The following is a 22,954-nucleotide window of genomic DNA, read 5'->3' as shown; positions in this document are numbered from 1 at the left end:
CCACCCCCTGCCTCGCGGCGCCGGATGTGGCGTCAGACGCACGCCGCGCCGTGAAGAAGGGGAAAGGGAAGAGCCCCGTCGTGTTGCCACGGCAACGGCGGCGTGTGGCGACCGGTCCGCGGCCCGCCCCGCCATGGCGGCCATGAGAGCCGCCCCCTCATCGCCAGACACTCCTCCACCCGGCTCCGGGCCACGACCCCAGCACCACCCTACCGCGGCCGAGGGGGCAGGAGCACCCCAGATGCTGCGTCCCCGCCGTAGCATGGTCACCCATGGCCCCATGGCCACCGTCATGCGAGAAAAAAAAAGTAAAATAGATACACAGGTCTTTAACGAAAAGAACCAGACAAGGGACTTGGGAATTTGAGAAAAGCATAATCTGCTTTATTTTTTTTTTTTTTATTTAAATAAGGAGAATTCTTTCATATGGAAAGAGCTAATACAATCACATATTTGAAAGGAGAAACAATAGGTACTGAAACAAGGAAAAAGGGCAATAAAGAGTGTGCTGCAACTGGCCTGGTGATTCCGTGATTCGAGTTCCGGTCCAAGTAAAAGTTTCCAAAAAATATAAACAGGTTGCATGTTACACAATTATCCATCGTCTGCCCTTTCAAATATCTGGTCTACATGAAAAGACAAAGAGAGGAAAGGCCAAAAAAAATTTACTATACAGGTCATGAGGTTAAAAGCTTTAAGGAGTACAATATCCCCTTGAGAAACAACAAATGCAATTTATACAGAACCAGAGGAAGGATTCCAGCTAAGGACAACGCCTTGAGACATGCTAAAGGGTGAGCGCCTCACTGCTGCTGCTGTGATTCCCAGGGGAACGGTCAAGGTTGTGGCTGTAGACATCTTGAGGAGTCAGGAAGAGCCATTAAACCCAAGGAGGGTGTCTATGGCCACTAGGAAAATCTGGTGGTCTTTGCATTGAAACAAACAAACCAACCAAACCAAACCAAAACAAAAACAAACAAACAAACAAACAAAAGGAGTTGGACCGCTGCTGCCTCTTCACAGTCAGCAGTTCCACTGCTTCGGCAAAATGCACCTTTTCTGTCGATGGGCCACAACTAAGTATCCTGATGCCTGTTGTAGATTAATTCTTATTCACAAATGCATCTTTCTTACAAGGAAACTGGGCTGCTGTACCTCAGAAATAACCCATGCTACAAGGAATTAACCTGTGCTTAACCAGCCAGAAGCAAAACAGAAGGTTAACAAAATGCAACAGAACAAGATCTTGGCATGCAGTGGTGCTTGCTTGAAAGTGAATATAGTAGCCTGCCAAAAGGTGAGACATAGCAAAAATGCTAGGCTCATTTCTTAATATATACCCATAAATACACAGGAACCACAGGGCAGCTTGTAGCTTCGCAGCATTCTTGCAAGGAAACTGTTAAATGGAGTGCCTCTGCATGAACACAAACACGTATGGGAGTTCAATGGGCTGCAAACACATTCAGAGTTACTGAGGACTGTACAGCTGTCACATGGCATAGCCAGGAGCGAGTTATGGAAGATCAACAATAATACCTGTTGCACTGGTGACTGTGCTGCTTCCACTTGTCATTGAAAAATATACTGGCACACTTTTTTTTTTCTTCTTATTTTTTGTTCTCCTTAACTTCAATTTATTTAATTTTTAAAATTTTTTCTTTTTTTTTTTTTTTTAAGAGCTAAAAGCAAGCTGAACTGGAGAGGAAAGCAGCACTGAATGCAGCTGCTAGGCCATGAATCACTGCATCTAAGAGAACTAATTACACAATGTGCTTCAGACCTTCAGCTGAACAAAAAGCAGCAAAGTCAGCCTCTGAATATTTCTGCTTCACCCATTGTTGCTGAAAACATGGATTCCACCTCTCCCTCCCACTGCACCTTTCCAAGCAGAAGGAGCCTGCAATTTGGTAGCTGATTTCCAGTCAAAGCAAAAGCAACTCACAAAGGAATAAATCATTAGGGCCTGACCCTTCAGCAGTGGAGATGGCAAGCAGAAGTATTCCCCTATAAACCATATCCACGTTCTATATATCTCCATTCTCCTCTTCCCCAAGCTGAATTTGTATCAGCATATCAGCACCCTTGGCATTTCTGCACCTTGAGGATCAGAGGCTTTCCTTTTGACTCAAGAGCACCATAAACTGCACTAACCTTGTACTAGCTTTAAACAAACAAAAACATATGTCAGAGAAGAAGGATATTGCACTGTAGAAATTTGGGCTCTAAAACTGCTTTCCATCACACAAAACTCCATTAAGTGAAAGAGAGTCTTGCCAACTGCAGCTGACAGTCACGCAAAGGTGAGGAATGGAATGAAGCTCACATGCATTTCTTGGCCTTTCCTGCACAGAATAATTCAGACATAATATATAAATAGAGCAGTGAAACAATTACTTTTTCACCTAGACCTACAACATCAAATACGTATAAATAAATTCTAGTGTTTTATTCTGTTGGGGGAAGGAATGGAGAGGTTAAAAGAGAAAGAAGGGTGACCTTTTTCAACAGGAAGTATTGTAGTTCTGATGGCATTTACACCAGAGGGACTGCAATAACTTGTATCTAGCAATAACCCAGTTTCTCCAACACATTTGACCATTTTAAAGTCATATAGGTGGGAGGAAAGAGGTTAGCGTCTTTGTAAAGCTTAAGTAGTGTGTCTAGGGTAGGAAAGAGATGAGAAGAGGGGGCTCGGATAAGTCTCTTTAGCCATTACAGTTAGATTCTGGGCTGGTATTAGCTAGGGCCAGCTGGGCAAAAGGATAATAAAGAAAAAACCAGACAATTCTGTTGTTCAGGATATTCCAAGGAAGAAAACAGAAAGGGGGGGGGTTGGGATGACTTACTGGTGGAGCAATCTTTGGAAAATGTTGGGAGCAGGACTAGCAGATGAGGATGCAGGTCTGGGAGATGTCTGAAGGCTGTGGAAGTATATGTCGCTAAAATCTCAAACCCTGTACTTTAAGGAGGACACTAGAGAGATGCTGGCACACTCTGCTCTGAAGTTAAAAATCCATAAAACATGAGGAAAAAAAGAGGGGGTTTTTGCCTTTTTTTTTTTTTTTTTTTTTTTTTTTTTTTAAGTACCATCCTATCCCTTTCCCTTCGGGTTCTCTGCCATGGTCAATGGGGACACCTGTGGGGAGGGGACATCACTATATCTAAGTTAGTTTAGGTTTCTAAACTCTTTAAAGCTACTGTATAAAATTCTTATTTATACCTAGCTTAAAACTTCAAATGCATCCCTAAAAAGTTATGAAGGATCTTTCCTAGAAAGGGGGGGGAAAAAGCAAACAAAGAAACAAGAACACCTTTCAGATCCCTTCCCAAATACATTCTTTGTTCAAAATTATCTTCTTTGGAACCACCAACAAATGACTTGCTGCCACCTAGCAGAGGCAGGTGGCACAGCCAGTTAGCAAGCTATCATCTACTGCAGAAATGAAGTTTTCTTTCCCCCACTTCAGAGTGACCAGCCTACTTTACATTTTGAAAGAGCTAAACAACACAAACCAAGTTAGCTGAAAGTAGTTGAGTTTACTTAAGACTACCGTCAGCTGAAGGACTCCAAGCACTTTCAGAACTTGTAAGTCCATCCTAAAAATCTACACACACACACACACACACACGCACACATAAACCAAAACCAAACCACCAAAGAAATAAAACCCAACCCCCTCCCATTGGGACCTTCCTTTCATAGATCATCAAATACTGGTGAGTAATTGTGAGGTGACAATACTCTGTACACACGATATGCAGCTGCATCAAAAGTAAAGAACCCTTTGCTGTTCATCTGGGGAAGGAGAGTAAAAGGATGATTCCAAACTGCCTCTGTAACCATGCGCTTCTGACACAAAAAAGGAGGTTCCAAGTGCTAAACCAGCGGTCTTGCAGAGGGGGTCCCTTACCGATGCATTTCTACGCAAATTTTACAAAAGGCCATGAGTCAGAGGAACAGAAAGCAAGACTTAGGGAAAAGGGAGAAGAGCAAAGCTTAGGAGAGCAGCCCCAAGGGATGAACACAATTTAGAACAAGTCTCAGGAGACATGAAGAATTAGAGCAGCCAAGGTAGGGAGCATAAGATAGAGCATCACAACTACAAAAAGTAGTCCATACAGACCCGTTGGCTCTAGCCAACTCTTCTGACCCATGTGCGGTGAGGAGAATTTTTCTTAACAGATTTTACATTTCGTAAATCTATGATTTACATTTTGGTGTGTGTTTGGCAGTCACTAAAAAATCCCAAACCCACAAAACCAACCCCTAGATCCAGATAAGTTTGCAACGGAAATTTGGTGGGTTTTTTTCTTCCTTAAAACAAAAATGCCACATTTTGTTGTGCACAAGGCACCCCAAAGCTACAATTAAAGTGGTGCAAGTTTCAAGATTAATGCACTGATCTACTATATACCTTTAGTATACATGTACTTCTAACACAAGCACTGCTTCTAGCTTAAAACAAAAATACTGAAAATTTAACAAATGCCGTAACTGTCCTGGTTTTTCAAAACCAAATAATCTGAAAGGCTAAATCATCTGGGTAATATATACCCAAACAAACTCAATTTAGAAGAGTCATGATTCTCAATATAGCACAGAACCATATATAAAACTAAGCACAGTTTTGTCAGAACATAATTTTAGCTGAAGGGAATTCTTTTCTGGAAGGAATAAGGAAAGCAGAAAGAAGGGTGGGAAAAATGAGAGAACATATAAAAGTTCTGCTATAAACAAAGATATAGCTTTTTTTGTAAAAACCTCAGCTGCCTTTAAAATGAAAAACCTCAAACTAACCCCTCTCCCCCAGTTGCCACTCTGCTGAGACAGAAGTAGGGAAGGAGAAGGATGGGCTTTGCCAAGTGAGCAATCACAGCTACCTGTGGATGGGGCATGGCGGGGGGGGGGGGGGGGATAAAAAAAAATGGCTCGAGCCACTTCAAAGTCACATGGTTGGTTGGTTTTAAAGCAAGCAGGTCAATGTCATATGCACTGTTTCAAACTGCTTTGTTGGGAGAGGGGCTTGGGTGATGTTGCTGTAGTCAGTCAATGTGGGGCAGGGAGTAGATCTGGTGAGATTTTCAGGAGATCCAGTGGGGTCCAGTCTAAGCTGCAGGGCCTCTCAGGCAGCAGGATCAGCTGGGCATCAGAGGTGTTCCTAGGCCTTGCTTTCCTCCACTTTGACTGCCTGAGGTTTGATTGCTCCTGTGCGCACTGGCTTCATCTGGTTTGTGGAGGCTGTTTCTTGCAGCTTTACTGCTCCCAAATTGGCTTTATTTTCATCCACCCGCTGCTTTGCCTTTTGACATACAAAAACAAAGCATTAGCTAGTGCAGAGACCTCTAGGCAGATACAAAAATACAAACTGTGACCATCATTCACGCAAGACATCAAATCTGCTCCAAAAATCAGGTATTTCTTCTGTTCTATCACACTTTGCTGTCCTAAACCACCTAACACGTAATAAGGATCTTGAAGTGTCTCACATGTCTGGCAATGTAAATGACCGATAAAAACTCAACAACAAACACCACGGACACTGTAAAACAGCTAATCCTCTAACCTCTCCTGACTTTCAAATCACACAGCATTACTCTTGGGAGTCAGAACACCCACCTACCCGCTCTCCCCGCAGAGAAAATAACAGCTCCCACATACAGCGTCAGCACACAGGCCTTTCTGGCACTCCTCTCAAGTCCATGGCACAAGCATGACAGTATAGAAGAGCAGATACTGTTGGGTCAAACAAAGTACTGATGCACACTACCTGTTGAACATAGTGTCCTTGCACAGAGCCCATACTAACTGCTGGTCCAGATGGCTTTCCGCTTGGGCTGGCAGAGCTAGGCCTGGAAATCGAAGAGTCGACAATATTCATGGAGTAAATTCTACAATGGAATGAGAACCTTATTCATGTGTGAAAGAATAAAAAGACAGCAGAAAGCAGCAGTAGACAGGGCACGAGTCTGTCCTGTGCAGATCAGTGAGCTCCCCAGCCCAAAAGACAACATATGGATTGGTTGAGTGGAAAAAAAAAAAAATAATAAAGCAACTGCATGTCCCAAAAGGCTCAATGACCTAAAGGTTTGGTATGTCTAGACATGAGCACCTCTCATCTTGAGAGAATCATGCTGGAAATTAAAAAGTTTATTCAGTGATCCTTGCCTTTTCCACCTTAACAAGCAACACACAAAAGCGTATACCAATTCCAATTTGTCTATAAGACTCAGTAAACAAATAACTTTATGCACTTCCCACAAGCACAAAGGGCCAAGACAGTTACGCACTGGCCCACATCCAAAAATGAAAGCCATAATCATGCACTTTGATACAAGTATTTGGACTATAGCAAGCACATTCTACACATGAAAACCCAAGAGAATCTTATACAGGGATGATGCACGTACTATGTCACTTCCCCATTCTGACTACAGAGGCTAAGTTCTGCAAACATTTTACCTGTACGTATGTGGTGATGGTACAGACCCTCCGGAGGACATATTCTGTTTACCATCGGAGAAATGAAACCCTTTCATTTCCATTTGGGAGGACTACAGAGGAAAACGCACGAGAAAGAGTATCATCTTTGCATTCACAAATCACTCATTACTTCCTATAAACACTTAAGCCAAATCTTTGCCCTTCTACCCATCGTGCCCATTAAAAGAAGAAACATTTTTCAGGTCAAGAAAGTGAGGCTTTAAGTGAAATAATCTGCTTGTATTAAACCAGCAAGCCAGCAGCACAAGCAAATACAGAACCTGGAAGCCAACTGCTGTGCTGTGCTCTCTCTCCCTTATAATAGACAAACTTATGATACGAATCCATCAAACCAGACATGACATTAATATACCTACTCAAATGGACAAGCTTCACAACAGTGTGAAATATCTGGGCAGTATTCCAACTGTGTCTGGAGCTCACCACCCCTCAAGCACTCTGGGGAAACCTGTGTAAACATGTAATAAAACTGGAGACTCCAAACTGGATCAAGGCAGGATGTGGCTCCCTGGAAACAGAATGGTGACCAGCAGCAAAACCTGAAAAACTGCTGGCCTGCGCTTTGGAGATGAGGGGAAAAGGGCTCCTTCATTTTACCACCAATCCTTGGCTTTGATATTTAAGGATCCCAAACAAGCTAGTCTCCCCTTTAACAAGCAAGATCAAGGAGCGAAACTTCAATGCAGGAGGGGTTAATGAATGCCAAGATGAGCACACAGGAGATAATCCTTACCTCCCTGCTGGTAGCAAGAACAGAAGGCTGGGATCCAGGAGGGAGGATTCTTCGGGGAGCTCCTACAGGCAGGTTTTGCCCCTGAGGAAGCTGGATGGACTGTGGTAGAATCAGGGGCTGCTGGCCAGAGCCATAGCGGGGCAGAGGAAGCTGGGAGCCAGGCACAGGCATTGTTAGCTGTGTGATAAGGACACATAGTTAACTTAATGGCAGTAACAGTCTTGTGTTTGACACACTGCCTCCTAATACCCTGAAAGCACGGCATTGCTAAAAGGAAGCTCACGAACAGTGCAGTCTGGCACAGAATAAATGCAAATCAATGCAACAGAAGGATTTTCACACTGAAATGCATGTTCTGGTAGTGTTGTCAACACCCTATCAGCTGGGCTTTTAACATGGCATTGATTTAACATAACTGCACTCGGACACGGGGCTTTCCTCCTTGCTTAGAACCTTCACCCGGTTTTTCAGTCTTCCTCATGGTCGCTGCATAGAAGTATTTTCTCTTGATGTGACGGCAGCATCAGACAGCTCAGTGTCAGGGGTTTTGTTTGCAACTTTAATGCCCAAACCAGAAAGTCTGCTACACTTCCATGCCAAAGCATTTTGAGGACCGGACCTCTAGAGAAAGTGATGGTGACCTCAGCTATATGTTCTGCAGTCAGCTTCAAACTGATGATGGTAATAATTAAGAGTAATTTTAAAAAAAAAAAAAAAAAAAAAATGCAGCTCAGGACTGAGGACAAGAGCCTCCTGTTCCCTCTGATTCATCTGACAGTTCTCACAATTGCTGGATTTAGGAGGTTCTATGACAACATTTTGTAATAAATAAATAAAATTTAAAAAAATCTAAGGCTGGTAAAAGAGACCAAGTTACTAGCTTAGCTTATGATGGATAAAGAAAGCATTTCTTCAAATATTTAGTTTGCCAGTATTTTCTGTATTTTCCTCAGCTAAGTTACTTCCACAATTAACTGTCAGTCACAACATAAAAATCCCTCTTTAAACAAAAAATAAACCTTAACATGTTGCAAAAAATAAATGTAAGAGGAGTTTAATTAAGTATCAAACTTCTTCAAAAAATCAGAACACATGTCCACAAATGTAGCTATGCTCACAGTAGGATTCAATGTCCTTATCTGAGCCATGCTTTACAAAAACTTTTTCACACAATGAAATTCTTGTTAAGATGCTAACAAACAGATCAGCAGAAGTTGTAAATAAGACCTGGATAACAAATGAAATGAGAAAATAGACGAGCTTTTATTAAAAGGTCCTAGTTACCCTGGAAGCCGAGTTACATCTGGAGACAATTGTGATTTGGCTCTTAGAAGAGGTACTTTCAGGACTATTGCATCATGGCCTCCTAAGCACTGCAAGGTCCGATCTGCACGAAATGTCTATATTGAAGGCAAGGACTTCCAAGTTACAAAATGACATCTCAGCAGGGACAGACAAGTAATTAGCAAGAATCTCATTAAATAAGGTGCTGCGAGTTTGAAACAATGGTTCACAGAACAGAGTCTCGGGGAAATCTTTTGCCTCTTTACAAAGAGCTTAGTTCACACAAACACACGACTCAGCACAAATACTAGTTTCAACACAGTCTCAGAAACAAGTGGCTGTGAAAAAGCCTGTACAAAGGAGTGGCTTGCAAGCCCTGCTCCTAACCTGCGTAAGCTGAGAGTCCATCATCTGCGAGGCTCCCATACCAGCTGCCTGGTTTATCTGGCCTTCATAAACCAGTGTCTGGCTTCCATTCATGGGCTGATAGGGGGACCCAGACTGGGTTTTTACCACCTCCAAGGGCTGCATGCCTGGGAAGGTGGAATACGGAGGCTTCAGAGCAGTGCCTCCTGTCAGGACCATGGTGCTGGGTTGAGACAGACTGGGGTGCATATACACCTGAGACCTGGAGAAGAAGCATACGTTCAAGTCACCAAACAGAAAATTCTGGAGACTATACACACACACCCCCCTGCCAAACCATATCTGGCCTGCAATCAGCAAGTGGTTCTCAGACTCTACTAAATCGACAGCTTAGAAATAAGCTGCGATGCCACTTTTCATTTTAGTTACAGTGGTTTTTTTATTTCCACCTTTAAGCCCTTACAGCCACATCCTTGTATTGCAGGAATATTCAACAGAATAACACCGTGTCCTACACAAAGTTTATGTTTCAATATCCTGCACAATAAGCTCTGGATTAGTAGTAAGGGAGGATTCACGTTACCAGCAATCTGCAGCAGCTTTGCAAAGCAGAAAAGAATCAGAAGTTAAAGATTCAAACAGCTGTAGCAAAAAAGTTGGGTTTTTTTTAAAGCTCAGTGTCTTAGGTTTTTGAGGCCTTTAAGGACTATTCTGATCATTCACTCTCATCTCATGAAGGAAAGGGGTACAGAGTAACATTCCCACAGCCAGCCCAACTCTGAAGTGGATGTCTCAATCCTTCAGTTCTAGTAAGCAGTTCCTGTAGTCCAGTACTGTTGCTGTTACACTTGCATTCAATTTTCTGATTTGAATCTTATAATTTTTTCTCCAATAAAGTGCAGGCAAAGAATTATTTAATTTCACTATCCAGGTACTCAGCTCTGATCAAACTGCCTCTTTGTCTTCTCTCCAGCAGTAAACCACAGTAAGCTGTAAACTCTGGGTTTCTTACTAGTAAGTCTGCTTGCCGGCCCACAAACCTCCTCTTTCTGCATCTTTCCCAAGATTTGCCTCCTCTTTTGAGAGGCTAGGCAGTAAAACCAAATAACCTTCCAAGGATGGTCTTTGGCATGTCCTACAAAGAAACATGCTACAGAGAACCTTATGAGCCCTGATATCCTTGCTCTCCATCCCAACAGTGTTACTAGGGGAAGGAAACAGCAAGTCAAAGGGGGAAGAGAAGATGAGTGCAGAGTATCGGATCAATGTACATAGACATCAGAAACGTAAGAAATTAAGCCACAAGGAAATGAAAAACTGGAAGCAGTTACCTGAAGGGCTGTATGGAGCTGTACATCTCCTGGGACTGGGAAACAGGCAGACCACCCCTCAACCCAAGCTGAGCTTGGGCCTGTAAGGATGTGTGGAGGGAAATGGGAATCTGTTGAGCAGCAGCAGCCTGCAGAAGAAATTAAGATGACTGAGAAGTACAAGAGGAGCCAGAAACTCTCCCCGGCTGCTAAAAATACACCAGTTTCCTCCGTAAGTCAATCTGCCATGATAATTACCTACACTGCGCCTTTACCCAGCCCCTGCATCATTCCACAGAACAGCAGCACACTGGCAGGAGAAAACACTGCACAGGCACCCAAGAGGGAAGACTGATGCCTGCAAAAGGCATTTGATGGACACATGAGGGACCAACAAGCTCCACACACAGAACAGGCACTGACAATCCCACATCTCACTTGCCTGCATGCTTACCTTGAAGGGGTTCTCCCCAACCCTAACACCCTATTCACTAAGGCTAGTGAAATTGCTCATTAGCATTGACAGGCTATAGAATTTACTGAAAGTCACTTTACCTCACACAGATGCCTCAGCATCTGTTTCAGTTAAACCCAGCCCAAAGGCACTGGTACAAGAAGAGGGAAAAACCTCAATTCCCCTCCCTTCAATTTCACTAACCTGTAACACCCACTAGGAAGCAGCATTCAAGGAACCTAAAGGGAGCCACATCTAAACTTTTTTGGGCTATCAGAGAGATAAGTGACTCTTCGCTTCCTAAATGCTACCCTTGAAGACTCCTTGAGAAACCACTAGCTAGTTGTATTTCTCCCTTACCTGTTGGTAGCTTTGCTGCTGAGGTATCGTCTGAGGGACCAGGCGGGGCTGACTTGCAAACACATGGCCATCCAGATACAGGGGTGGAATATGGTTACCTAAACATCAGAGAAGGCAGGCTGTAAATTCAATGTACAGGGGAGATACAGGCACAGAACGCTGCAAAGACCTGCAGGTCAAGACTATTTCCTAATTTTCAGAAACCAGCTTCGCAAGTCAACACAAGCACAGTACCCGTTCATAAGAGCCTGTAAAGCTCGTAAGTCCACATACCAAAGCCAGCAGCTCCACTTTACAGTAGTAGGCCTGCTGAGAATTAATCATAACTTTCTGTAAAAGGCTAAATGTAAACCCAGGTTTCCCACCTCCACAAAAAACTCAGAGACACTAACAGTTCAGGAATTGGTGACCTGCACTCCAAACTGTTCCTAAATGTTAGAAACCTGCAGTCATCTCCTCTTTGCAGCTAGGAGGGACAGAAAGAGCAAACATGGTGTTTGAGACCTTCACGCCAGAGCTCTAAAAGCCATATCCACCCCAAAGGTGGCACCAATCAAAGTGCTGTCCACTCCTGTGGTTCTGTGTAGATCTGAACCATGGGATTTACAAGCAAAGTTACAGTGGGTGGGTAAGCAGATCACCTGACTTGGAACAATCCATTTTCCAAGTGGAAGCTATTAACAGAGTCACTACAGTGGTCCACGCCCTATCACTTCTGTCCAGCATATTCCATTCCATTCTTGAATTGAGGAATGAGAAGGATAGTGCGTGCTTGAGAGGTCCTTTGGGACCCAGGAGTCAGAGAATCCGAGTACATTCCTCTTTTCCAGATGCTCTCCCTAATTACACACACTACCTAACATGACTGAGCTCAAGCTTTTCCTCTAACTCAAGGACAGCAACACCTTCCCACCTCCCAGACTTCGGCAAACTGTAAGCACGTTGTTATTACATACGAAGAGCAGAAGGTGCTCAGATCGTGTGACTTAAATAGCAAAGTGAGCAGAGGAATAGTTGATATTGATATTGGGACTGTTGAAGTCTCTCAGCCATAGGTTTCTGTTTCTTCATTTCCCTTCTACTCTATCGAGCACACAGGGAAGGGTAAGCAGGATCCATTGAGACATCACAGAGACTTGCTGCTACACAGGGAAAGTCGTCCTTGTACTAAGATTATACCAGTCACACTCAAGTAACATTCTTCAAAGTGGGTAGATGGTCCCTCTTTCTGTCTTGACTGAATTGGTGTTAAGCATCTGTTAAATACCAGCCACCCAGTTACTTTACATGGAAGCTCTTCTCACCATGCCATAAGAATCGGGGGATGATTCCTAGATACCAACCAGACAATGCAAATACCACTGCCACAGTTTGCAGGTACCTGGAATAGATGCAGAAGGTGCTACGGACGCCACAGGCATAGGCGGCATAGAAACTCCACCAAAAGAGCTGTAGCTGACACCGTTGGAAGCTCCAACGCTGGAAGGAGGCTGGATGCCTGAGCCTGCACCTCCTGGGGAGTTCTGTTCTGGTAAACTAGGAGAGTTTTCCCAAGCTTTACGAGCAGACTCCATCTACGGAAATGAAGGACAATAACTACAGACAGTTCAAATGGGGAGGACAATACTGAAGCCTAGAGTTGCTCATCTATGATCTATTAGTTCAAATTCAATCTAGTCTAGTCAGAGTGGAAAGCTGGCAGGTCTCAGGTCAAGGAGTTTCACACCAATTTCCAGTGGGCAAGCATCCTTCACAAACACTCAATCCCCCTTGGTATTTGCTGAGCTTTTTGGGGTTGAGGTGGTGGTTTTTGGTTTGGTTTATTTTGTTTTTTTTGTTGTTGTAGTTTCTATGTTTGGTTGGGGGTTTTTTGTTGGTTTTCTTCTTTAAACCATCAAGCACCTAGGATCCGTGACCAGCCATCCTACCCGACTACTGAAATAGTAGGAAAGCTCTGTTGCACCTGTTCTACAATTGGTAAGGACTTCAGCATCCAGGACAGCTGAAACACATGCCCTTCCACCCATGCTGAATAGCATATATGCACAACTTTTATAGAAGCTAATTAAAGGTTTAGCAGTACCTAACAAAATGCTCTGGGAAAGAACTCTCCATCTTCACTACTCTGGCCATGGAGACATGGTATCCACACCTAGGACAAACACACATGCCAGCTTACTTACCTTAAGAGTAAGGTCTGCAGTGGGGAAGGACATTGGGTTCAGGCCAATGCACCGCTGGAGGTGATGATCTCTTCGCAGAATGGGAATGGACTGCGTTAACCCTGCCTGAGGGGAGATTCATAAATGGTAAATATTTTATAAACTCTTAGGAGAATGTCATGAGCTACCAAGGCTGACAGAGCCTCAACTGGCAGCTCTAGTAACTACACCACAAAGGATTCAACCCTCAGTGGTACTGCAGGAGTTAAGTACCACACTCAACCATGATCCATTCTGCTGTTGGAATAAATGAAGCTTCAGTTATGTGCAATGACACCCTCTATGTCAAGTTACACCAGCTTCCACTTAAACATCAATTTGATCCAGTAACTTCAATTTGCAGAAGAGTTCGCCCTCCTGTCCCATATTTGGAATGTACCTAGATTTCAGACAAAACCTGTTTCTGAGAGAGCACTTCTGAAAAGAAACACCCTTTAAGACAAACCTCCAAAATCAAACGGCCTACAAACTTGAAGACATTTCAAAAACAGCTCTATGAGTTTCTCACATTGTTGTCCACAGCTGAGCTACAAGCTGGGCTTTCAGTGTACTCATTCTTTCACATATAATAATGAAATACCCAGGTGGCTGGAATAAGCTGGGAAACCTCCAGAAGGGCCTGACTAACAAGTTACAGTTCTCTGCCTTGCTGTGGCAGATGAGACCTTCTGAGGAAGTGGGCAGCCCAGGCCTAAAAACACCACTATCTGTCTGCATCATGTCCATTACCAGCACTCTTTTGTGTCTCAGGGGAGGAGACTGGTGATGTCAGAGATCTGCAATACCTCTTGCTTTACACAGGTCACAATGATAATGGAGTTGCTCCCTATATCAAAATGAGCATCACTGGCTCAGAAGTATCAAGGTACCTTGAAGGCACAGATTTCCATTATGGATTTTAGTTACGTGTGTTGCCTAAGTATTAAGTGTGAAGTTAACGGCAAAGAAATATGCTTGCTCTCTTTGGAAGCATCTGAGGTTTAACTAAGGAGTATCTCCAACGAATCAATGCCAAAAGAAAAAATAAATACTTACATTACTGGCCAAGGCATCCTGCAATTTGGTGACAGGGTTAGCTGCAGTGCCAGAGGCAGAACCAGGCGGCAAGCTGAAGTCAGAGTCCTGAAAAAGCAAAACACACAAAATTCAAATCCAGGTCCAAGGGCCATCCATCTGCTTCTCATGGTTAATGACTTCAGCCTGAATTATGACACTAGAAACTAAAGATTGTCCTCCAGTAAGCCTTGCTGGAAGAGAACAAAAAGACACTTCTCAGCACTCAGCAGCAGGCAACCCCCAGAGGCGCACAAAGGCTTAGATGGCCATACTTCTGTCCCTCACTTCTGATACCACCCCAGCTGGTCCTTGGGACAATATTTCCAAGAGGATATTATGTGTTTGCCAAGACATCTTGAGTACCTGGTTTGTGTCAGTAATGAAATCTAAGGCAAATCTACAGCTGGAAGCCTCCTCTAAATAATCCTTCTGCCTCAAACCACCTTTCATATCTCAACAAGCTCAAATCACCAAGAAGATAAAATTAAATTCAATCCTCACTTTAGGATTTACTCCAAATTCAATGGGTGGCACAGGAAGTACAGAATCCACGTGAATTTCCACCCCGTTAACAGGGGGAATATTCCCTTCCAGCCGTTCCGTTCCCTCCGAACCCTTTCTGTTTTTCAGGGAGCGTTCGTTGCCGATTGGTCCAGGCTTGTGTTCCTTGTTCTGTCCTGAGCCTTGATCTGAATCCTTAACAGGAAAGCAGAGAGGCTGAGACACAAAGACTGAATAACCCAATCTCAAGCCTTAAAAATGCTATCAAGAACAACACAACCACTTCACAAGGTCTCTCACTATGTGCTCTGGCTTGGCTGCAAATCCAGATTACCTTTTTATCAGATTGCTTCTGCACTTGCTCCTTCTGGCAGTCAGGCTTTGGGTCCACCAGGCCAGCCCCATTCATCTCCTCTGGTTTGAGGGTGCCATATGGAGAACTGCGCTGAGAGGAGGTAGCGGAGGATTCCCGAGACTCCGCGCTCAAGTCAATGCCACTATCCCCCTGGCTGCCTTTAAAACCCTGCTATGCAAAGCACGAAATGTGTTAAAGCCCCAGACTCCGACCCAGCTCCACAAAGGAGGAAAAAAAAAAATAATCCCAGAAAACAGCAAGACCATGTCCCCTTTTCAAATCACATTCTTGGTTAACTGCAAAGGAGTTGGGCCTGACCTGCAGGCATCCCTTGGCTGCTGCTTCAGCTCTACACAACCCTGAGACAGGTTAACCAATACACCGACCGGACCATGGCTTTAGAATAAGGAAAAAGTATCACACATAGCAACTAGGCTGAAATTGCCAAACTCATTTCACTTGTGACCCAAACCAGATTTGAACTCTGGTCTCCAGAGGTGAAACATTCAGGAACCTCCTCCGCCCTCCCTGCATTAAGGCTACAGCTACACACTGCTCACAGGCATGAGGCACACAAACACAACCTATGGGATTCCACCATCCTCGACCACGCTCTGTGTCCAGTTAGGAGCATAACCCTGGAATAGCTCTACTGACAGTTACTCCAGATTTATACCCACATGTAACACCAAGCAGTGCTTGGCCCTCTAGGTCAAGATTTGAGCATCAAGCTCAAATCAGAACTGCAAAGAGACAGTTTAAAATTGCACAAGCAGAGCTGAGAGTCGCTAAGCACAGATGGAGCAATGAGAAGCATAAGCCACCTAACATTAGTATTTTATACACGCAATACCTGAATGGCACATTAGGTGCCACTTACCTCAGTGGCGCTAGATTCAGTACCATTAAAGGTATTTACAGGCTTGCTCCAGGAATCACTGCCAGGAGACTGAACGGAAAGAGCTGGAAGAGAACAGAACGCAGGGTTCACCTGCTTGAAACACAGCTGTGAGCACACCTTGTACACTGTGCATGTTACACTACTAACTTTCCATTTCTAGACACAAGATATTTTTGCCATCTCAGAAAACTAGTGTTGCCCAATCAGCTGAGACATGATGCAGCACAAAGACAACAGGGTATGGAGAGCGAGGGTAGAGAACAGGGAAGAGACTTCTTAGGGAACATGAAAACAACAGGAGAAAGAAAGGGCAGAGAGAAACGAGGGAGGCACTAGCTATTCAGTGCTAGAGGATGAGAAAACAGAGGAAGGCAAAATAAGAAAATGGCTGAAGTAGATCCAGCCCAACAGGCTAGAAAACGCTATATAGTAGGATCTTGATGTTACACAGACTCAAGAAACAGATTAGGAGACTGACATGGTCAACAACAGGAGGAGGATGGCTGAACAGTAGTTTTGAACAGATGCTACTCCAGATGTCTGATGCTGGAAGTGGGAGGGGAGCTAACAGACAAGAAAAGGTTGTCTCCTCTTAAGCACAGACACCCCATCCTTCCTGCACACAGCAGAGGATTCCTCAGCTCTGTGAAACACCTCAGAACAGACTCAAACTCACCTGGGCTGTTGCTCTCCCAGATCTCTGTGCCCAGGCTGTTTCCAGATACTGTTACATCACTTTGCTCCAAGCACAAGCTGTTCTGTTTCTTAGCAAATCGAGGAGGGATGCGAGACTGAAGGACGCGGGCCTTAGCTGGTGCCTAAGAGAGAAAAGGCACAGGCTGCAAGACCTGTTACTGCACTGGACTAACACAGTCTGCTCCTGGCAAGTTCAAACCCTGGATTTCTAAATGCTGCAATGTGAAGAGCCCCCAACTCATGTAACAGAACCATACAAAGTAGTTCTGACTCCCTCCCCACTCTTACCCAGTGGCTACTGGGAGGTTCCCCCGTCTAACAAGGCTGTGAAAAAACCTGCCTTCAGCAGCATGAGATTCTTCTCTTTTGGGGAGGTGGGGGAACAGGATACAAAGCAAAGCAAAACAAAACTGACACTACAACATACTTGCTCTGCTTAATTCCTCTCTTTTTTACTCCAGCTAAAGCAAGATCAATTAATAATTTCACAATACAGAGATGGCTCTTTCACAGAGCCAAGATCTGAACAGAAAGAGAAGCACATATCTCTGCAACAGCAAGACCCTTCCACTGCACATTCACACATTGTCTTCAGCTTAATTTTAAAGCTGCCAAGCAACCAGGCTTTTGTAACTTTGCTTGCGAGACTCTCTGAACCTACTGCAAGCCCTCCTTGTCAGGAAGCATTTCCCAATGACGCTCTTCATTTGCATTTAGTCCTCCAGATTTCACCAAGTCTCCTTTCATGTCAAAATATTCTCTTATCTCCCTAGAATCTGCAGTCTTCCCGTACATGTAAGACAAATGCCCCCCCTCCTAAACATTACTTAACTAAGCCACCCACACTGCAGTCTTACAACTTTTCTTGCAAATCAACTCTTTTATCCTATTATGAACATGAAATTGTCAGAGTTTCTTCCAGTTTGTTAGTTTCTTTCTGGTCAGGTGCCCAGAACACAAACATGACACCTCTGGCAAGGAAGCTACCACATCCTGTTCTAGCAGTAACACATTGTTGACACAGCAAGAGTGCAGAGGTCCTCCACTGGTCACTGCTGCCCACCAACTACAGCCAGCAACTGGCTTAGTGAGTGAAGCTGCTTTGGATGAGGATCACTTTAGAAAACACTCCATAACTTGCAATTAACAATTATGCTAGAAAACAAGAACAGTCAGAAGTCTAACCATCCTCTTCAGACCAATGGCCCCTGCCCATTTGAGCCAAAATATGTTTCCAGGATCTGTACTACCTTGGCCAACTGCATGTTTTTCTGCTCATCCAAACACTTCTGGGGCCCTGTTCCTCTGACTGCAGTCCAAACAATGTATCAGGTTAAGCTTTTTCTGCCTCCCATTCCTCACCTGAGCAGCCTGTTCCTTCTTCCTTCGCTCCTCTTCCAGTAAGCGACGCTGCTTTTTAGTAAGAACCTCAATGAAGCCTTCACCTGCCATAGAACCTACTTCATTCTCTTCTGCTGTGTTAGACACCCGATTATCAATGATGGTACCTGAACAAAGCATATATAGAGGAAAAAACAGTGCATGTGCGTATGCATATAAAGCTTTATGATTGCAATAATTTAAAGAGTGCATTCCAAATAGGAACCATTCAACAGGCAAACAAGTTCAGCCAACAGCACTGCAGGTAAGCTTTGAAAACTAAGCCATGGTAATCTGTTGACATCTACCAGTCACTTTATCCTGCAGGGCTTTGCTCTCCTCTACCTCAAGATGAGCATGCTCCAGCTGGAAGAGCTTGGGAATGTGAGCCACGTGGTAACTGGGGTAGCTTTAGGTATAGTACCAGTTGAAAAGAAACCCCCCACCTTTCCAAATACTAGCAAGGACAAAGCAGGCATAGGTACTTTTGAAAACACACCCATCTCCTCTGGATGTAAAACCTCAGCTCTATGAACAGCAAAAAGCTGAGTCATGGCCTAATGCCAATGGTTTCAGAGATACTAATTTCTTGCCCTCCTGTCATGAGCTCAGACTCAAATTCCCCACTCTGGATGCTCTTTCAACTTCCTTCGCACTATGTAAGGTATTTTGGGCTTGAAATTTAACATCTTGGATAGAAATATTCTCCCTAAAACCAAACTTTCTATAGAAGAAACATTAGAGAAACTGTCAGATCTGGCTGAAAGTTTGGGGTTAAAATTTAAAACCACCTTTGTCTTCCATGTTTTCCCTATTTAGATACACTAGAATTTTCTTGCTTGAGTAAATAAACGGAAAAAAATCTAACCTGATATTTAAAATTACACTGGATTCAATCAGTCTGGCTTGAAGTTAGCCACAACATGTTATCCCTTTAAAGGAAACAAATTAAGACACTCACTTCCATAACTCAGTTCGAACTGTGACAAGGCCTCTCCCTTCTCACTTGCTCTTTGCGCAGTGGATTTGGGCTCCTTCTCTGGCTTTTTACCTGGACCCTCAGCACTCTCTGAGTTTGCATGGGAGGCCCTATCCAAGCTGTAAATAGAGTGGCTGCTCCCACCACTGGTGTTGCCAAGGCCACCTCCTTCTTCTGGAGACCTACAAGGAAAGAAGAAATTAGATTTTCCACAAGACGATGAGTAAAAGTAGCAAGAAGAAAACATATGGGCTATTACTTTCTTTATGATTTTTCTAATTGCATCTCATCCTTCCCCAGCCTTCGCTCAACTGAAGCAGATGTTAAATTCTGAGCACAGAGCCCATTACAAGGATGTTACTGGGGAAGTGGGATGGAAACAGAACAATACCTGTACTCATGAATCAACCAACACACTGCCCCCGCAACAAAGCTAATAGCCTAGCTTGTCCCTACGAGGAGGGCTCTCTGCTTCTGCAGTGTCTCCTACCCTCCTATAACACTGCTCTAACAGCTCCCCTGCTCCTCTTTGCAATTAACACACATTTCTTGGCAAGCATCAGGTGAGGGGAAGGGAAATGGGGAGAGGCTGATGACATCGAGGAAAAAAAAAAAAAAGTTTCCCATTTTGTTTCTCCCAGAATTACTTTGCCCATTTGACCACCATCCACACATCATTCCCAAATATTCAACTCAAGAGAGGCATGGTTAAAGGAGAAGGTAAAAAAAAAAGTTCCCCCCTTCCCTTACTTTCCCTTTCTATCTGCCTGCACCCTTCCAGACATCAGCTCTCCTCTCCCTTATTTCTATATAAATTACTAGTAGTTACTACATCCAGGAGTTGGGGGAAATGGGGCACAAGAGGACAGAAAACAAAGAACAAGTTGCCTATTTATCAGTGCTTTAAACCCAATAAAATGCAGCTGCACAGGACTCTTTTTTCCACCTGTTCCTGTTAAAGGAAAAGGCTAACGAGGGAGCTGTCAAATTGGCCCAGGACCAAGGCCCACCTAACCCAGTGTCCTGTCAATCACCAAATTTTTCACAGGACACAGGAAAATATTTATCCCTAGTGTCAGAGTTGTCTTAAAATAGTCTCAGGAGGAACTCCTCCCACCATGCTAGGAACACACAGCGCTGCTTGCCATTCATCACTGGTCTCCACTAAGATGTAAGAAAATATTTGCTCAGGCAAAGCTAGGACTGGCGATGTCACACATTGTGCTCATGCCACAACCACACTACTGGAAATCCAGGTGCTCAACCTACACAGCTCATGGCAACTTATCCCAGGAAAACCCAACCCTCACTTCTGTGCTCTCCTATACTCCACTGGGGACCCATGACAGGACAGGAAGGACACAATAGGTTTGGAGTTAAGGACCAGGATTTCTTTCATTATCCTTCGTGCCTCCAGCGAGAGGCAGTCCAGAAAGCGGAGAGCCATCTTGGCCCAAAACTAAGGTGAGGAAGAATAGCACATCGTGCCCACAGTGTCTCAGCAACTTCCATAAACCTGGATTCCCAGCATGGAAGCAAAGACGTCAGTCGGTTGTAAAACAGACAACGATAAGACCCTTGGATGTCACAAGGTTGGATAAATGGTGCTGGAAGTCACCTGCACTAGAAGAAACACAGTCAACAGCTCCTCACCCACAGTCCAGCCCTTCTCCACTCCTCCAGTATCTGCATATCAGATGACAGATATCCATACGTCAGAATGCAACTTTACCTTTTGGTTTTTATCAGTGTCCCATTCTGCTGGCTCTCGTATCTGGAAGCTGTTCCTACACCAGTCCTGACAGACTGCTCTGCAAACCCTGCTGGCTCGGCCTTGCGGCTCTGCCTGTCGACAAGTGGCCTTTGGCTTGAGAAGCTCCGCTTCGCTAGCTCCCTCTTCTCTCCCAAGCTCCCACTCCCGAGGCCGCCCTCCAGCTGGCCTTCACTCTCTGAAACTCCATCTCGCCTCTCCCGCCGCTCACTGAAGTCACTGCTTTCAGATGCTGTCTCCCACTCCTCGTTGGCATGGTCTGATGAGTTCTGGTAGGACAGCTCAGGAGATCGTCTGCCCGAGATGCTGCTCTTCTCTGCAGTGGTCAGCTTGGGTCTTCCAGGCCACTGGCTGGGCAGCAGGTTGGGGCTTCCCTCCTCGGGGTTCCACTGGCCGACCGACTCCCTCTCTTGCCTGAGGCGCCTGAATCGTGGGGGCTTGTCTTGGCGGGGGGGACGCCGCCTCCTGAATGGCCTGTTCTCTATGTTCTCCTGATCAGCTGAGTAATCCTCCTGGAAAAAGTGTCTTTTGTCATCCAGATGACTCTCATCAAAAACCCGGCTGGAGAAGGAATCCACATGTTTATAAGAATCCTGAATGTAGTCCCTGTCAGACTGCTGCCTGCTCCCAAAAGTGTCTGATGGAGAGGCGTGGCTGTACTCCTGCCACCCTGCTCCCCCACTCCTGCTTTGCCACTGGCTGGGCTCCTTACCCATGAAACTCCTTCGCCCATAGCCAGAGTTGCTCAGTCTTGGCGGCAGTGATCTCCCAAAAGCTCTTGGAGCCCTCATCTTAGGATCCAGACTACTGTGGTCATCTGAATAGATTTTGTTGGACCTCCAAGACTCTTTGAAGTCTCCCTTTTTCAAATCACTGTCCTCCCTGTCCAGCACAGAGCCTTCATTGCTGTTTTCTGAGCCCCTCTGCCGGCGACGCTTGGGGAGCTCCTCGTATTCTGACCCTTCACTGTGTGTCTCGCTTGCAATCCGGCGCCTTGGCTTGCCTCTAGGGAAGTCCTCTGGCTGGTTGAACTCCCGAAGCCCTCGCCCTCGGCTGCTCCGCTGGTTGTTATAGACTCCCCGGCTGCCCACAACAGTGCCTCGGCCTCGGAAAGTGAACTCTCTGAAGCCTCTCCCTCGCCCACGCCCTTGGCCTCTCCCACCAAAGGCTTGTTCCTCATCAATGAAGATCCAGTTGTTTCTTTTTGTGGGAGGGAGATCACCAGACTCTCTGGACAATTTGTTCTCCCAGGTTCTTTCTGGCTTCTCTTCCTCCTCTTCTTCCTCCTCTTCCTCCTGGGACTTCTCAGCCTCTCGGGCAAGGTTGGTTTGGGAAGAACCTTTGTCATCCAGCAGGTAACGCGTGGAGTTTAGTAAGGCTGCAGAATCATCTGACTCATTTTCTACTTTCTGAACTGCTGCCTTCTCCTTCAGTGGGCGTGAGGTGTCCTCTCCCTCCAGTTTAACCTTCTCCATCTCCTTCTCTTTCTCTTCCACCTTGAGGGCTTTCAGGACTGGTTTTTTAATTGGGCCTGATCGTCGCGTCCTCCCCATTTGCTCCTGGTGCTGACCACTGGTGTTCCGGTTCTCAGGAGCCCACTCTGTTGTCTCTTCAGTAGGCTGTTTGGTATTAGCTCCTTCTTTCTTCCACGGGTCAGCACTGAATGACTGCTCATCCCTGGGCACTTCCTCAGCAACTTCTGCTGCAGTCTCTGCAGGTTTCTGATGGTGGCTGATATCCCAGCCATTATATTCAGGCTTCTTCTCTGCTTGGATAAAATCAGGTTCTAGGGGCGAACACCTCAAGTTTGCATGGCGGTTGCCAGCAGGACAGGTTTCCTGCACAGTCTCCTGATGCTGAAACAAGAGATCTTGGCCTATCCTTTGAGAAGACAGACAGCTGTCGAAGTCTGCCTGGGCCTTCTTGTCAAAAGCATTCAAGTACTCCTCCCCTCTCTCCTCAAAGAGATCTCGCTGGGTGCTCAGACTCTCTGGCCTTCCAGGAGAAGCAGAGTAACTGTCATTCCTGAGAAGGAAACAAACAACAAACAAAAGAAAGTCAGCTAATGCAGAGCACAGCAC

At 45.0% G+C, this 22,954-nt stretch overlaps 1 protein-coding gene and 1 non-coding gene across 14 annotated transcripts in view; both read right to left on the bottom strand.

Moving 5' to 3' along the window:
- Positions 1-1,636: 1,636 nt before the first annotated feature.
- PRRC2B (proline rich coiled-coil 2B) overlaps positions 1,637-22,954 on the bottom strand; it is a 51,544-nt gene continuing 30,226 nt past the window's right edge. For 7 of the 13 annotated variants that reach the window (XM_049831774.1, XM_049831772.1, XM_049831775.1 and 4 more), the window contains 17 exons: positions 20,835-22,898; positions 19,085-19,284; positions 18,106-18,251; positions 16,724-16,865; positions 16,027-16,109; positions 15,126-15,317; positions 14,792-14,986; positions 14,270-14,356; positions 13,196-13,300; positions 12,394-12,586; positions 11,013-11,110; positions 10,220-10,347; positions 8,910-9,150; positions 7,239-7,415; positions 6,464-6,555; positions 5,772-5,892; positions 1,637-5,303 (listed from right to left, as the gene is read on the bottom strand). In XM_049831774.1, the coding sequence (XP_049687731.1) occupies positions 5,163-5,303; positions 5,772-5,892; positions 6,464-6,555; positions 7,239-7,415; positions 8,910-9,150; positions 10,220-10,347; positions 11,013-11,110; positions 12,394-12,586; positions 13,196-13,300; positions 14,270-14,356; positions 14,792-14,986; positions 15,126-15,317; positions 16,027-16,109; positions 16,724-16,865; positions 18,106-18,251; positions 19,085-19,284; positions 20,835-22,898 (4,405 nt within the window). In that variant the 3' untranslated portion in view covers positions 1,637-5,162. Of the gene's footprint in view, positions 5,304-5,771; positions 5,893-6,463; positions 6,556-6,861; positions 6,954-7,238; positions 7,416-8,909; positions 9,151-10,219; positions 10,348-11,012; positions 11,111-12,393; positions 12,587-13,195; positions 13,301-14,269; positions 14,357-14,791; positions 14,987-15,125; positions 15,318-16,026; positions 16,110-16,723; positions 16,866-18,105; positions 18,252-19,084; positions 19,285-20,834; positions 22,899-22,954 lie in introns of those variants that run through there. The other 6 variants (XM_049831780.1, XM_049831779.1, XM_049831781.1 and 3 more) reach the window with 6 other exon arrangements.
- Positions 12,054-12,147, bottom strand: LOC126052543 (small nucleolar RNA SNORD62). The gene has a single exon (XR_007510079.1). It is a non-coding gene; the product is annotated as a small nucleolar RNA SNORD62 (small nucleolar RNA).

This window comes from Accipiter gentilis, chromosome 29, assembly GCF_929443795.1.
Source record: "Accipiter gentilis chromosome 29, bAccGen1.1, whole genome shotgun sequence".
Classification (NCBI taxonomy): Eukaryota; Metazoa; Chordata; class Aves; order Accipitriformes; family Accipitridae; genus Astur; species Astur gentilis.
This window is presented reverse-complemented; position numbering and strand designations above follow the sequence as displayed.